The sequence below is a fragment of the Aotus nancymaae genome, unplaced genomic scaffold (assembly GCF_030222135.1).
Source record: "Aotus nancymaae isolate 86718 unplaced genomic scaffold, 86718_ANA_hifiasm-v0.15.2.pri h1tg000067l, whole genome shotgun sequence".
Classification (NCBI taxonomy): Eukaryota; Metazoa; Chordata; class Mammalia; order Primates; family Aotidae; genus Aotus; species Aotus nancymaae.
The window spans coordinates 27760659-27777192 of NW_026988482.1; the positions used below are offsets into that span (position 1 = coordinate 27760659).

Consider the following 16534-nt stretch of genomic DNA (forward strand, 5'->3'; position numbering starts at 1 on the left):
CCTTACCACAGCCAAGTGCACTACATCCGGCAAGCAAACAAGCATGGAAAGAGGGGAAGTGCCCAGAATAGAGGAGCTCACGAAGCATCTCGGTAGAGGCAACGTGGTAACATCATCACGTGTATAACTCCAGTGGCACAGGCAGCAGCACTGACCCCAGAGGAGCCAGAAAATCAAAGTCCAATGGCCTGAGAGTAAAGGAATTGAGTAGAAAAGACGATGCTTTACTCCACATGTCAGCTGTAGAATCCACAGTGGTCTAGGTGGAAAAGTATATCACCTGAAAGACTAGCCTGACACTGAGATCAAGAGACCATGTGGGGCCGGGCGCGGTGGCTCATAATCTCAGCACTTTGGGAGGCCGAAGTGGGAGGATTACTTGAACTCAGGAGTTCAACACTAGTCTGGACAACATAGTGAGACCCTCTCTCTCAAAAAAAATTTTCTTAAATTAGCTGAGCATGGTGGCACGCACCTGTAGTCCCAGCTACTTGGGAGATTGAGGCAGGAGGATCACTTGAGGCCAGGAAGTCAAGGCTGTAGTGAGCTATGATCATGCCACTCTGGGCAATAGAATGAGACACTGTCTCAATGCAAAAAAACGACCATGTTGGGTTCATCCTACTTTCTCAGAACTCTCAACTATCTGTGCTAGAAGTCAACTGAGGAGAAAAACCAAAACCACAGCAGACTGGAGAGAGTAGAGCACAGTGGTACAGCCTGCACTCTGCTGGCATGTGAGCCCCTCAAGGCTCCTGTCCTTATCCTGACCCTCACCTAGGACAGGTATTTTATTCACTAAGCCTTAGTTTCTCAACCCTAAAACAGAGAGTGTCAGCCTTTCAGAGTTGGTATAAGCATTAAATAAGGCAGGTAAAGCATTCAGCATAGGGTCTAGCACAATGGATCTCAACTGGGGGCAATTTGTCCCCCAGGGGACATTTGGCAATGTCTGGAGACATTTTGGGGTGTTCCACGGAGGGGTGGTTGCTACTGGCATCTACCCACTAGGCTGCTGCTAAACATCCTACAATGCACAGGACAGCCCCTTCGACAAAGAACTGAGCAGCCCAAAATGTCCACAGTGCTAAGATTTAGAAACCCTGGCCTGGTATACAGCAAGCATACCATAAATATGAGCTATAAAATTATATTTATGATTATAATAAACCAGTTGCAGTTTCTTTCTCTCGAGGATAAGCAGCACCTATGATAAGAGATGAAGTGTATTACTTACTCCATTTCTTGTAATATTGGGTAACAGATCTGTTATTCTGGAGACAGGAAGAGTTTGAAGCTTGGTTGATTCTGAGGAACCCAGTAACTTTGTGAAATAAATAACATAGCAGAGCACCAGAACTGTGGTATAGAAAAGCTGATAAAAAAAAAAATAAACTGTTTTAATAAAGGCATAATTAAGATATAGCTATAAATTTGATCTCAAAGGCCAATCAAGTAATATAACTCTCTGATTAACAGCACTTTCTTTATTTTATTTTTGAGACAGAGTCTCGCTCTGTCACCCAGGCTGGAGTGCAGTGGCTCAATCTTGGCTCACTGCAACCTCTGCCTCCCAGGTTCAAGCAATTCTCTTACCTTAGCCTCCTGAGTAACTGGGACTACAAGGTGCACACCACCAAGCCCAGCTCATTTTTTGTATTTTTTTAGTAGAGACAGGGTTTCACCATGTTGCTCAGGCTGGTTGAAAACTCCTGAGCTCTGGCAATCCGCCTGCCTCGGCCTCCCAAAGTGCTGGGATTACAGGTGTGAGCCACGTTGCCTAGCCAATTAACTGCACTTTCTATTCAGCAATGCCTCACCCTCTGGGAAACAGCACTATTCACTTACCTCCACTGCAGCATCTGCCTGCAAAGTGCTCCCAAGACTTCACTTAAATGGGGGAACATAATCCTTCTGGGCAGGCAGAATGTAATTTCCATAACAGATATCCACTAGCTCAATTACCACAGCAATGTCCAATACATTCGCAAAAGATGTGTATTTGGCCAAATGAACGGCTCTCCCACCTAGTCAGCACACTGCAAAGATCCACGTATCCTGACTGTGCTCATATCCAAGGACTTGCCATCATCTAGGACTGTGGGTTTTCCATAAACCCCGGAAACCTGTGCCATTAATGATTACAAGGTACAATTGAGCTGCTGGCTCTCTCCTCTTCCCCAGTGCAAGAGCTACTACAGATGGGGGAGGAAAGGGTGGGGTGATAAGAGGGCCCACCCCTCCCTCCACCCACCCAGGACAAAAGAATGGCCTCTGGCCAGGAGCAGCCAAATGGGTTTTGTTTGCAGATTGAGGAGGAAAATCCAAAAGAGCCCCTTTTCACAAGCTCCCTTCAGCCCTCTTTCCCTCCTGACAGCTGTGTACACTGGTTCAAGAAAGACTGGGACCTCCAGCTTGCTTTCAACCTGGCAATAGCGAGGCTGCTCCTGTAGTAAAGGCACCAGGCAAGGAGAAAGAAGAGTCTCAGTTTAGTAGGTGTGGGCTCCTCTGCTCTCCACTCCCCACCAAGCCTGAGACGGAGCCCATCATCCACCAGCCTTCTTTCTTCATGCTCCAAGCCCTTCCAACTCCAGCAGCACTGCTGTGAGCCACACCACTTGGTGCCAATGTCCTCTGTGAGAATTACCCTTTACTTAAATCACTACTTAAATCACTAAAATTAAGAATCTTAATTTATCTTTAACTTTAGCCTAGCCTACCTGACAAATTTCAAGTGGCTGAACTTAACTGATTATGTTACCTTTTTCTAAATACATTTTTAGGTGCAAGTCTGGAAAAATCATTAATGAAAACTACAACTGCTTTGCACTGTAAGATGTCTGGTAACTATCTGATCTTAAATTTCATTTTTAAAAATAGCAGTTGTACTCTAGTTATATTTTTATTAGAACTAGAAATATGAACAAGAACTAGGAAATAATGAGATGGAAATGAAGCCTAAATTGCTAAAACCGAAAATATACCCACTCTGACTTGATTCACAAACTCCGAATTATGGGAGATTTCAATCTAAGTTTAAAACAGGCTTGGGAGAGTTTCCACCTATTCTGCAAAAAATTGATGGAAATCCAGGGAAAATAATACACATGCAATGTGATCCCCACCCCACCCACCACTGCTTTTTTTCCCCTTCATAAGACTATCAGACGGCCAAAGATCAGTTTGATACAGGCTTGCCCACTGAATGTCTAAAAGAGGTTTTTAATGTTTCACAATGAAGTCCAGCATGTGGCCCTCACCAGGTTCCAAGAAACACCTACGGTCTCAATGTGTGGAACAGGATGGACCTAGCGGCCAGAGAAGCAGTGTCAAGGCCACCCTTCCAGCGCTTCCACCCCCTGCACCGGCACGGGTGCTGCAAATGCAAACCACACAGCGGTGGGAGCAAGAAGAAAAACCAGTTGGAGAGACAAAGATTATATAAAACGATAAAATCCTTGATTCTTACCTGGGCCAAAGAGAAAATGTATAATCCCCAGTGAGGCAACCACAGCACGAGAAAAACTGTCAGAACACTCTTAAGAATTACCGACAGGCTCTCAGCAATCACCTGCAAACATGGTCAAGGTGCAGTTTACAAACACTATCAAAAAGTCAAGATGTAATGGAATGACACACAGAAAATCCAGGGCAGTGGTTACCCTGGCTATGGGGGTGGGGCACACAGCTGGAAATAAGTATTGGTAATGTTTCACTTCTTGGGTAGGGTGGAGGGTTCATGGATCTTTCGGTATACTCTGCTTTAAGATTTACATTATATATATTCTTTTGTAATCTATTATAAAAGATGAAGGGAGAAAAATTAGTATTAGTATGCAACTAAATAAAATCACTAGAAAAATATGAAAAGCCTTTAAGGTCCTTCTAAATTCTGACTTCAACTAATAATGTATTAGCAAACCTGTTTTTTATTTATGGTAAAACAGGGGTGAACTTTAGCCCAGCCTACCTGACAAATTTCAAGTGGCTGAACTTAACGGATTATGTTACCTTTTTCTAAACGCATTTTTAGGTGCGAGTCTGGAAAAATCATTCTCTTCTATAAAAGCATTTTTTAAAAACAACGCTCCTTCTTATTCTTCCCATTTCCCATTTACAGCAGACGGCGCACTGACCTTGAGCTTCACAAACATATGTGCTTGTGCCAAGAACCAAAGGGGCTCTCCCAGAAGCTCCACCACTGCCGAGAGACCAAACAGCACCACTCCGGCTGCATAGTGAGGGGCGACATTAGGGTCAGGCACTTCCAGCAGCTGCAACCAGACCCAGCCCAGGAATAAGGACCAAAACACACCCAGGGGAGCTCTGGAAGAGCAGAAAAAAATAATTCACTAAATTTTAAAACAAATATAAATATACATTAAAATAGTAACACTGAACAGAAAAAAAAAAAAGTTATAATACAAACAGCCACCATTTATTTATTAAAATACTAACCACATGCCAGGCACTATGATTCATGCCCCTTATCTCACTGACACCTCACAATGATCCTCTGTCATCATCCCCATTAAAAAGATGAGGAAACTGAGGCTGACAGGCACTAGGCAATTTGGTCAAGGTCATGAACAGCACTCAAGAGCAGAAGCAAGACATAATCCTGCCGTAACGCCAAAGCCTACACTTCTAGCCACTGGGTTACACATACTGACTCCATAAGCAAAATTTCCAGAAAGAAAATGCCTGTTGTCAAAATGATTGACGGACTGTATACAGCTGTTCCTTGCATCCCAAATAACCAGTAGAGCAGTGCTCAGTATCCTTTCACATGTTTCACATGTGTACCATAGGGCACTTAAATATGACTGAGTGGCTACCAGTTGTCCCTCTAAAAAATGAACACCTACCAGCCCTCATGACAGTCATTTCTGTGAGGCAATAAGGAGTGATGCAAGGACAGCACTGGGAAACAACCTCAACCCCCAGCCCTCCCTGCAGGGACCTAGCTGGAGAAAAGCCAATGTAATTTTAACCTAATGTACTTGATCTTCGAGAATATCCTAAAAGACTCAGAACTGAAGTAACATAACAAAATTGAAGGAAAAATGTAATTAATGAAACCCATAAAAGGCTTTCAAGAAATACTAAATCTAAGTGGTTGTTAAAAGCTCAAAAGATACTACAGAGCAAAAAGATTAGGAATAAAAAAGATGGCACAGGCCAAGTGGAATCCAAGAGTGGTGATCAGAAACAGAAAGAAACAACCTTCAAAGAGGATGGAACCAGGGCTAGAAACCTGGCCCAGAAACCTCAACCCAGAACCTCTTCCTGGCTCCTGGACATCAGAAAGAAAATGAGCCAAGAAGCTTCTTTGACACAAAACACTCTCCCCTTCCTGTTTTATGCCTGCCCCCGAGAAACTCACTGTGAAAATGAATCTGGAGGCAATTCAGCTTTAGGCACGTGTTAATGTTTCATTTCCAATGCTCACTACACCTGCCTTCCTGAACTGTGTCTCTTGCCAAAGCACAACTCACGTTAGCCATAGCAGGTTGAGGGTCTGGCTCCAGTCTCGCTGTGTGCTCCCACTGAGACATGCTCTGCGGAAGGCCTCTCTGGCCAGGAAGAGGGTGGTTGAGTAAAGCAGCGTTAGTCTGTAAATGAAAGGCAGAAACCAATAATCTCATGTTTTTTCATGGAGAGAACTTCTGGGATTTTTCCAGCAACAGGGAGGAGATAAAGTCTTGGTTATAAACCACTGGTGGTGATGTGGAGGGCAGTGGGCTCTTAAAGGACCCCCTATGGGTCTGATCCATGAGAACTTCTGAGTTAGGAACCAAATGAAAGACATGTGAGGGTGTGTGCCTACAGTTACATGAAGGATAGAAACTGCTGCAGTAGCCTCAAAAGCCTGTCCCTTCGTGGCTATAGGCAGAGGTGTGGCCATGACCACAAGGAGGAGAAGATAAGATTATAACCCCACCCTTCTTGGTCACACTGACACGAGGGACTGATAGCCCCTGTGAGAAAAGCTGAGCCTTTACCGAGTGGAGGCTCTGGCAAAAAGAATGTTAAGACAGGCAATAAGGCTGACAACCATTATAGAGGCTGCTGCAACCCAGGTCAGCAAGGCTTGTCTGGGTACCTCCCAGGTGGGCAGCACATGGGTGAGCCTTCCTGCACCTTAGCGAGGAGTAGCTGAGATGTCCCCTCATTAGGCAGCAGTCTGGGTGAAGCCAGAGTGGGGACAGCCCAGGGTTAAGGTCTCTGAGGTTGTCCAAGGATTATCCTGCTACCCAGTGCCTCTGTGGAACATTGCAAATAAGGAGATGGAATCCAACCTTAAGCAGCAGGCTAGGGCAGGCCAGACAAGGGCTGTCAAAACAGGGACCTGTCAATCTTATGAAGGCTGCCTGGGGATAAAAATCTGAGCCCCTAAGAGGATTTGGCTCTTCCTTCCTGCTTTTAAAACAGTATTTCTTAGCACCAGTTGCCTATATTTCTCAGGCTCATGCCTATAATACCAGCACTTTGGGAGGCTATGGTGGGAGGATCGCTTGAGCCCAGGAGTTCAAGCCCAGCCTGGGCAACACAGTAAGACATCATCTCTACAAAAAATCAAAAAACTATCCAGGTGTGGTGATGCACACCTGTAGTCCCAGCTGCTCAGGAGGCTGACATGGGAACATTGCTTGAGCCTAAGAGGTCAAGGCTACAGTGAACCATGATGGTGCCAATGCACTCCAGCCTGGGTGACAGAGCAAAAACCTGTCTCAAAGAAGAAAAAGAAGGTGAAGAAGAGAAAAAGAAAACAGCATTTCTCAAAGAATGGTCCCTGCTTCAAAATCACCTAAGGAGCTTGTAAAAATGCAGATTTCTGGGCCCTTCTTCAGCACTAAGTAGTGCAAAACTCCATAGTTGATTCCTTTGCTCAAAGCTTGAGTCCTGCCACTAAGCTCTGAGACCCTCGCCAAGAGCCTATGTTTGGTAGGTATTAGATATGAAATGCTTTCTAGAACATACTGTCTTATTTATCAGGACAAAAAGACACACCTGAGAAGCTGAGCTATTCTGAGCACTCACATCATTTTATATACTTTGTGTCATTTGTGAAGACAAAATATGTGTGGGTGTCCTTGAACAGAAACGAGGCGAGAAGAAACAAGTTGAGTCTAAAAGACAGAGAAGTCATCTTTCCAAGAGCCTCCAAAAAACTAATGACAAGGACTCAAGCTCGGATCCCAGTTGCCGTATCCCAATTATAAAATCACTGAGGAAGGGAAGGAAGGTGGCTGCTCCAGCCCTGCAATTATGAAGCGCATCCTCACGAACTGCAGAATTTCTGCTTCCTTTGCTGTCAGCAGGACAAGAACATAGGATTATACCTGAGGGGGAGTTTTTAATGAATTACTCCCACTCTTCTCCTTCCTGAGTTCCAAGAGCAGGAAAACCAGAGCAGCTGGCAGAGAAATGTGCATTTGGAGGCTACTAATGGAAAACACTCCATGGATCCATGAAAAGCAATGTTGCCTGTGCATCCCTCCACCCCGGCACGCTTCTCCTCAGCCCACTGCTAAAACATTCTGCTTCTGGTAAAGGTCCATGCTTCTAAAATGGATGACACACAGGTACAGAGTTTGAAGAAAGGCTGGCTAGGAATGTGAACGGTGACATGGGTGCCAGGGTGCCTCTCCTCCTACCTTACATTTACTACGCCAACGATCTCCTTTGACAGGAAGCGAAGAATAAATGCATTCAAGACAAAGGTGATCAACCGAAACACCACCTATAGAAAAAGAAGAAAAATACATAAGAATAAATGATGTTAGGAGTGTTTACTTTACTGAAATGAGAACAATGTGGCTGGTCTTCCTAACATGATGTAATGACACACAGCAGCTCTGTCACAGAGACTCTCCTCTAAGATGCTCAACCTGTATGCATTTCTCCTGAATTTCCATTCCTTGGGATCTCTCAGCACTCCTGTGCAGTGGTCAGAGAACCTAGGAAGGCACTTGGAAGGCTCCCTAATTTATTAATAACAAGAAAGATAGACTCACTGAGTTTCTACAGGTTCAGAGTCAAGCCCTTGAGGAAGCAGAAAGAGAATTCTAATCAGTGCCAGCCCCCCAGCCAACCCCCAACCGCCAGCCCTGTTTAGAAATAGCACATACTTAGCAAGTGGGAGCCTTAAAAAGAAAGAAAGAAAAAAAGCAAGTGAGAGCCTCAAGGGTATAGCAGACTCACCATAAATCATAGGGCCTAATTTCTCTTTTCTTCTCTGCCTCGTAATATCTAGGAATTTCAATAATGACATTTAATCGTTCTGAACTTCAGTTTTCTCAATTAGAAAACAGAAAATGTATTTTATTGAATTCTTGTCTCTTTCCAGAGAGAAGTTGAAATACCTTTTAAATGATGCTGCAAAAATAAGATAGCATAACATGGCGGGAAGAGAGACAGAGTCCAGTTATTGCCGCTTGAAAGGGACATATCCTGAGACTTTCCAACCTGTCAATTCAAGAAAACCACCTAAGCAAAGAACTTTCCCCATGAGACACAGAGAACAAGAAGACTGTAATTAAACAGGGCTGCTAAATGGGGATGCTGGGAAGAGTACAAACCTCATTCACTAAATGACTCCCTCCTGCATCCCAGCAGCAAATGAAAATCACTTCTGTGTTAAACACCCTCAGAGTTATCTGTGAAGAGCTGCAATTTGGAAGATTTGATCTAGGCACATCAACGGACTACTGTGAACTGAAAATCTCTGGGGACAGGTATGACTAAATAGGGAGAGTGTAATAACACTGTATCTAAAGTGTCACAGAGCAGCAAGTTCTCCAAAGCCAAGAAATCACCATCTTAACGTTTATGGAGTCAAAGGTGATCTTTTGAGTCTGATGACAGCTCTGTAGCTGCTCCTTAGAAACATGCAGCTATGGCTGGGCATGGTGCCTCATGCCTGTAATCCCAGAACTTTGGGAGGCCGAGGGAGGTGGACTGCCTGAGGTCAGGAGTTTGAGACCAGCCAGACTAACATAGGGAAACCCCACCTCTACTAAAAATATTATTCACCATTTAGCTCTTCGATATTATTTTCTAATTGTTATAAGCCTCAATGTCCTCTGTCAAATGAGATGACCTATCACATAGGATTGATTGTAAGGATCAGAAGAGATTGTAGGGCTGGGTACAGTGGCTCATGCCTGTAATCTCAACACTTTGGGAGGCTGAAAGGTAGGAGGATCACTTGAAGCCAGGAATTTGAGACCAGCTTGGGCAAAACAACGAGATCTCATCTCTACAAAAAATATTTTTAAAAGAAATGAGACTGCAGAAGTGAAAGCATTTTTTTAAAAATACATACAAATGAAAGGCATTAATACTTTTGGCATGACTGGCTCAGAATTAAGATAGAATAAGCTCTCTGCGCTACCTTGAGCTTTGTTTCAAAAAAAAAAAAAGAAAAAAGAAAAAAAAAGATAGAATAAGCTCTCAAATTCTTGCAGAATAAAATGTAACCGCAAAGCTACCTGAAGTGTCTACAATTTGAGAAAGCATACAAAAATGAAAACACTCAAAAAACCATATAAAAATATGGTTATTAAAAAAAAAAGTCCAGGAGTGGTACCTCACATCTATAATCCCAGCACTTTGGGAGGGTGAGGCAGGTGGATCACCTGAGGTGGGGAGTTCCAGACCATCCTAACATGGAGAAACCCCGTCTCTACTAAAAATACAAAATTAGCTGGGTGTAGTGGCATATACCTGTAATCCCAGCAGGCATGGCTGAGGCAAGAGAATTGCTTAAACCAGCAGGCATGGCTGAGGCAGAATTGCTTAAACCTGGGAGATGAAGGTTGCAGTGAGCCGAGATCACGCCACTGCACTCCAGCCTGGGCAACAATCCGTCTCAAAAAGAAAAAAAAAATCCTTATTACCCTAATAAAAATAACTACATTTATTATGTACTTGTAATGTGCCAGGTATTTACGTACTTAAGAGGCATGATTTCATCTAATCTTCCTAATGAGACTGTGAGGTTGCACTATTGTTCTCATTTAAGATGAAGAAACTGATATTCACAGAAGTCAGGGGATTTTTCCCAAAGGCAGGCATCTAGCAAGTGATAACGCCCAAATTCTGGTTGGTTCTTTCTTCTGCCCTCAATGTGCCTCTCTAAGATAAAGGGGAGGGCACATTCAGGACTTGTGTGAAGTAGGGTTGACTGGCTCAAGAGTGAGACAGAGACATACTGAGCCACTTGACTTAAAAGGATCAGCTCCTGGAGTTGAAAGAATCTTTAGATACCATTTGGATTAACTAGCATATATTGTATCTGACAGATGACAAAAATTAGGGCCAAGAAAGGAAGTGACTTGTCCAAGATCACACAAGCAGAATATGCAGCCAACATGTATTAAATGCATACTAAGAGCTGGGCACTGTGTTAAATACGTTTATTTGAATGATCTTAATCAATCCTTGCATATGAGTTAGGTACTACATATTACCCGCATTTTATCAGTGAAGAGCTTAGGCGCTACAAGTGAACTCACTTGTCCTGGGTCACGAAGCAATCCAAGCCTGTCTAACCCCAGATTCCTGTTCTTAGCTATGCCATATGATCTCTCGGAACTCTGTGGGACTCAGTGTTTGAGGAAGGTGTTTGATGAAGGAAATGAACCCCTTGCCTGAAAAATATCACATTCTCGAGCACGAAATACCAGTCCCTCACCCCCGCCACCTGATCAAATTCACTCCTACTGCCAATATGGTTAATACAATGCTCAGAAGGAAAGCGGCTTGTCCGCAGTTACCCAGCCTAGACTCTAAAACGCAGGCTCCCATCTCGGGGCCAAGGGCTCCCTTCACCGCCGCCACCGTCTCCGACCGACCCCCCCTCCACTGCGGGATCCACCTCGGGACTGAGTTTGCCCTGGGGCAGGCTCTCAAGGGCCCAAGGGCTGCCATCCCGCGAATCCCGGCTGCGGTACAAGTTGGAGCCTGACGGGCTGAGAGTACCTGCAGGAGGAGACCGGAGGAGGCCAGCCGGGCCGCCTGGCCCAGCACCTCCTGGCTGCCCATAGCCTCGGCGCCAGGCTCAGACTCCAGGAAACCCCGCCGCCACTCTGCTTAGTCGCGATAAGATGGCGTCACGGAGCGGCTCGCTCTCTGATTGGTGGTCTTGAGACGGGGGGCGGGGCAGAGACGTTCTGGCCCTTTAAGTGGGCCGGGCTCTGGCCGTCTGTTAGGGTGTCTGGCTCTTCCTGTTTCTGTAGGTTGTGTGCTGTCTGTCCCTCTCTTCCCCATATCTCCATATAAACTAAATACTGTGGCGAGTACTAAGAGATACTGTTAAAGTAGCCAAAGGTCCTTCTCTGAGGCTTTCAGTCACCAACCAAGAAGCTCTAACTTCCCTGGCTTCATCTGCCAAAAGGCGAACAAACTTCTCACTGGCCTGTTAAAAAGATTCTTACCATTGACCTTTGCTTACAAAATCACAGCCACAGCCCCTCTGAATAAGGCTGGACAGGAATTGTCCTCGTTTAACAGAGAAAGAACTGAGAACCAGAAGTTAAAAACAGCACTATCACGTGTAAGGTTTTGTGAAATCCTTCCTGAAGCTCTGAGAATTGGTCCCTGTTGTTGGAGATGAGTGAAGTCTCGGAGACGGGAAGTGATTTGTTCGAATCTATGCAACTTGTTTCCTGACTGAGTGGATGCCAGGCTCCTGATCCTAAACTTACCAATCTTGCCTGTATGCTAGAAATTGTGAGGGCAGAGTGGAAGGAGGACTGGAAGTGCTTTGTAAAATGTAAAGCACCCAGCATACACAATCAGCTGCTGTTCTGTCAGTGTTCTTATTATCTACCACGCAGGCTGCAGGAAGCCCAGTCTTTCCCCATCACTTTTACGCCTGACATGATTTGGCCGCTGCCTGTCTTCTACTGCCTTTCACACGATCACTGCCCTTCCCAATACTCTCTGGGCTATAGCCATTCCGAGCCCTTATCAGTGCTGTAACAGGCGGTGACTCACTGGCCTTTGCTCCTCCACCCTCTCTGTCCAAAGCATCTTCTTCCCTGACAGCACCCCTTGCCCTCCCAGACCACACTGTCCTGACTTTCCTGGCCAACCCCAGCTGGTACCTGCTGTGGACTAAACGTTTGGATCCCCTCAAAATTCATATGTTGAAGCCTAATCCATCCCCAGTGTGATAGTATGAGGAGGTGGGGCCTTTGAAAAGTAATTAGGTCGTGAAGGTGGAGCCCTCATAATGGGATTAGTGTCCTTACAAAAAGAGATGTCAGAAAAATGATCTCTGTGTCTACCACTTGAGGATACAGCAAGCAGGGAGCTGTCTGCAACTAGAAGAAGGCTTTGTAAAATGTAAAGTGCCCAACATACACTTAATGAACACCAAACTGGCTAGCACCTTGATCTTGGGCTTCCAGCTTCCAGAACTGTGAGAGAGAAATTTCTATTTTTTAACTTGCCCAGTCTATGGTATTTTGTTACAACAGCTCAAGCAAATTAAGACAGTACCCCTAAAGTACTTTGTACCCCTTTTTAGCTCCTAGTGCAACCTGCATTAGAGCAGAAAGACTAGGATATGTGTCTCTATATAATCTGCCCATGAGCTCCGAGAGGGCAGGAGTGCAGCCTGCCTGGTTTTGCCTCCTGAAGTAGTGGTACAGAACATTCCTAGGGCTCCCATAAATGCCTCCTGACACATGACTGCTGCTATTGCTACTGGAAGCAGACTGTGGAACTCAAAGCCTCAAGACAGAGCTCATTTTACCCATTTTGCCAGGTGAAATGAACTCTTAGTGTGGAGGCACAGAATGTGAGCTCTTATTTTCCTTTCCTTTTCTTTTTTCTTTTTTGAGACAGGGTCTCACTCTGTCGCCCAGGCTAGAGTGCAGTGGTACGGTCTTGACTCACTGCAACTTCTACCTCCTGGGCTCGAGCCTCCTGTACTGAGGCACAGTGATCCTCCCACCTCAGCCTCCTGATTAGCTGGGACTACAGGTGCACACCACCACACCTGGCTAAATTTTTTGTGATTTTTGTAGAGATGGGTTTTCCCCATGTTGCCCAAGTTGGTCTCCAACTCCTGGCGGGTCAAGTGACCTGCCCACCTCAGCCTCTCATTCACGCTGGAATTACAGGCGTGAACCACCGCACCTGGCCCAAGAACGTGAGCTTTTGACTGTCAGAGAGAACTGGCCTTGAATCCTCATTCTGGCACTCACTGACAGGGTGACCTCAGTATGCTGAGCTGTTAAATAGGGATATACCTGTCCTGTAAAAAAAGTCATAAGAATTATATCAGACAAGTCTGGCCCTCAAGGAGCTTAAATTCTAGTGAAAGGGAAACTGAAAAAAACTCTAATAAACAAATAAAATTTCACATAGGGCTAAGTGCTGTGAAAGAATGAAACCAGATAAGATCATAGAGGCTTTGGAAGAGAGAGAGGGGTGCTGTTTTAGAAGGAGTGAGTTGGGCACCCATCTGGGGAGGAGTGTACTTGGAGAATAGAGAAAGTGCTGGAGGGCCCAGGTATTTGGCATAATGACTGTGATGCTAAAGACCTTGACCTGGGCAACCTTCCCACCCCCAGGACTGTGGGTCAGAAGATGAGGTGGGCTCCCACTTTGTTTATTCCCAGCCAAACAGTCTCCTCCTCTATAGCCCACTCCCAGAGAGAGCTAGCCATGAGTTCATCATGTGCACACACTCCTAAGCCTGGCATCCATGTAGGCTAGTTTGGGAGGGAAGAAATGGTTGTTTTTCTAGAGGCAAAGAAGCCAAAGGGGAAATGCTCCAAGCCAAGTCTAAAGGGCAAAACATTCTAGGACCCCAAGGTGTGGACTCTTTGGGGCTCCTGGGTGAGGAATCAGGGGCCTTTTTCTCTTATTCTGGAAGTTAACACTTGGCAAGGAGGGACTGAGCAGAGCCCAGAGCCATGCTGGGTTCTGAGATGGGTGGGGAAAAAGAAACTGTGAGGAGAATCCACAAACACTGACCAGTGACTCCATGTCAGGCACCTGTCTGAGCACTGTACATGCGTGTACTCCGTCCTCTCAATAACCTATGAGAGAGGAACTACAGATGAGGAAACTGAGGCACAGGGATGTTTAGTAACTCATCCAAGGCCATTCAGTAAAGGGGTGGTCAAGGACGTATTTGGACTCAGGTCCCTTCTGATTCTAAATGCATGAATAGAAATGTTCCTGCCCTCAAAAAAGCTTCTGATTGTAAAGGAGACCTAGGAGTCCCTATATGAAAGCCATGGAGAACATATGTGGCATTGAGAGAGCGGAGTCTGGGAGGGCCGCAGTGGTTGAGCTGTGGTAGGCTTGGAGGCGTCCCCTCCTCCCCAGTGAGGCTCTCCAGAGGTCTTGACCCTGTTAGAAGTACTGGCCTGCACACTTCACTGGGTGTAGCACACTCCATGATCTTGCCCATGGAGGACTCGGCTCAGGGCTGGCAAGCAATGGCCCACTGGATGTTGCCTTTTGTATGGCCTACAAGCGAAGAATAGATTATACATTTATAAATGGTTGGAAAAAAATTAAAAGAATATTTTCATGACACATGAAAATGGCATAAAATTCAAATTTCAATGTTCACAAGGTACGATGGCTCATGCCTGTAAAACCAGCACTTTGGGAGACCAAAGTAAGAGGATCACCTGAGGTTAGGAGCTTGAGACCAGCCTGGGCAACATGTTGAAACCCCATCTCTACAAAATAAATAAATAAATAAATAAATAAATAAATAAATAAATAAATTAGCCAGGCTTGGTGTGCATGCCTGTAGACCCAGCTACTGAGGAGGCTGAGGTGGGAGGATCGTTTGAGTTCAGAGACGTAAAGACTGCAGTGAGCTATGATCATGCCACTGCACTCCAGCCTGGGCAACAGGGTAAGACCTTTGTCTCAAAAAAATTTTTTTTTCAGTGTCCACAAATACAGTTTTATTGGAACACAGGCACACCTACCCATTTGTTTACATATTATCAATAGCTACTTGCTTGCTTCAGCAGCAGAATAGGTTGATTCACAAAGCTGAAAAGATTTGCTAGCTGGCCCTTTACAGAAAAATTTTGCCAATTTCTGGTGATAACCACTGAGCACCTGGCATATAGTAAACATTTCAATATTGAATGAATGAATGCATTTGTAAGTGCACTGGAATTAATGAATAATGAAGGACTAGGAAAGGAAGAAAGACAAGTACATAGGGTTCTTTCCTGGGGGTCAGCTAGTTTGGAGAGCAAGTGACTCCTTGAGAATACCAGGTTGTAATTGGTGGTCATTGAAGGAGCTGTTTTCCCTAGCCTTCCTCCCTGTCTCCTGCATCTGTGCCATGTAGCCTCCCTGCCAGGGAAATCTGACCCAAGCCACCTATTTTATCACAAAGCTGGAGGGAAGTGCCAGAGCTGGTGCCAAGCCAATTAGGCGCCCAGGGCAGAGGGGCAGGGAGGGAGGCTGCCAGTGTCACCCAGGAGACGGGGTGGAAGCTCTGGCCAGCTGGGCCATGGATCTCAGCTGGGTGGAGGCAGGAGGGCTGGGCATGGTCTGACACACCAGCCACTAGATGGCAGATGGTCCTGGGTGAGGGCCCTGCCTGGCTAAGATTTCTGCTTCCCAGAGCCCCCTGCCCTGCCCCCAATCAGGGCCCCTTCCAGAAGCAGGACCTCAAGGCTCTGCCTCTCTCAAAAGTCCCAGATGGGCGTGAGAATGCAGATGTGATACTAGTCGTCCACGTCTGTCCACGTAGCACTGTGCTGGACACTTCACTTTCATTATTTCATTTCCTTTAATTCCCATAGCAGCCCTACAATGTAGGAGCCATTATTATCCCCATTTTACAGGCCAGGAAACTGAGGCTTAGCAAAGTTAAGGGACTGGCCTAAGTACGAGTGAATGGTAGTGCCAAAATTTGAACTGGGCAGCATGGCTTTCAGTCCCTTAACCAGACCTAACCCAGAGTGTTTATTGTTTATGCTGATCCCTGGGCTCCAACTCTGCAAAGCTCTGGGGGCTTCTTTTTCTTTTTCTTCTTCTTCTTCTTTTTTTTTTTTTTAAGACAGAGTTTTTGCTCTGCTGCCCAGGCTGGAGTGCAATGGTGCGATCTCAGCTCACTGAAACCTCCACCTCCTGGGTTCAAGCTATTCTCCTGCCTCAGCCTCCCAAGTAGCTGGGATTACAGGCATGTGCCACCACACCTGGCTAATTTTGTAATTTTGGTAGAGACAGGGTTTCACCATATTGGTCAGGCTGGTCTTGAACTCCTGACCTCAAGTGATCCACCTGCCTCAGCATCCCAAAGTGCTGGGATTATAGGCATGAGCCACTGTATGTGGCCAGTCACCATGCCAGGCCTCTGGGGGCTTCTAATACAATGGCCTAGGCTCTGAGAAGCACTGCCTGAGGGCAGATCTTCAGGTACCTTGAAAAAGCTGCCTCCTTCAGTGGGCTAGAAAAGAGTGTCTGCCTTAAAAAGCAAAGCAAGTTCTGAGATCTGCCCCCAGGCTGGACAAGCCTCAGGGTTGGG

General features: G+C 45.6%; 1 protein-coding gene across 5 annotated transcripts in view; it reads right to left on the reverse strand.

Moving 5' to 3' along the window:
• RFT1 (RFT1 homolog) overlaps window positions 1-11082 on the reverse strand; it is a 37991-nt gene extending 26909 nt beyond the window's left edge. For 2 of the 5 annotated variants that reach the window (XM_012460723.2, XM_012460722.3), the window contains exons 1-6: window positions 10990-11082; window positions 7662-7747; window positions 5499-5615; window positions 4137-4326; window positions 3470-3571; window positions 1238-1375 (exon numbers count right to left, since the gene is read on the reverse strand). In XM_012460723.2, the coding sequence (XP_012316146.2) occupies window positions 1238-1375; window positions 3470-3571; window positions 4137-4326; window positions 5499-5615; window positions 7662-7747; window positions 10990-11052 (696 nt within the window). In that variant the 5' untranslated portion in view covers window positions 11053-11082. Of the gene's footprint in view, window positions 1-1237; window positions 1376-3469; window positions 3572-4136; window positions 4327-5498; window positions 5616-7661; window positions 7748-8208; window positions 8257-8369; window positions 8571-10989 lie in introns of those variants that run through there. The other 3 variants (XM_064367204.1, XM_012460725.3, XM_012460726.2) reach the window with 3 other exon arrangements.
• Between the last annotated feature and the right edge of the window lie 5452 nt (window positions 11083-16534).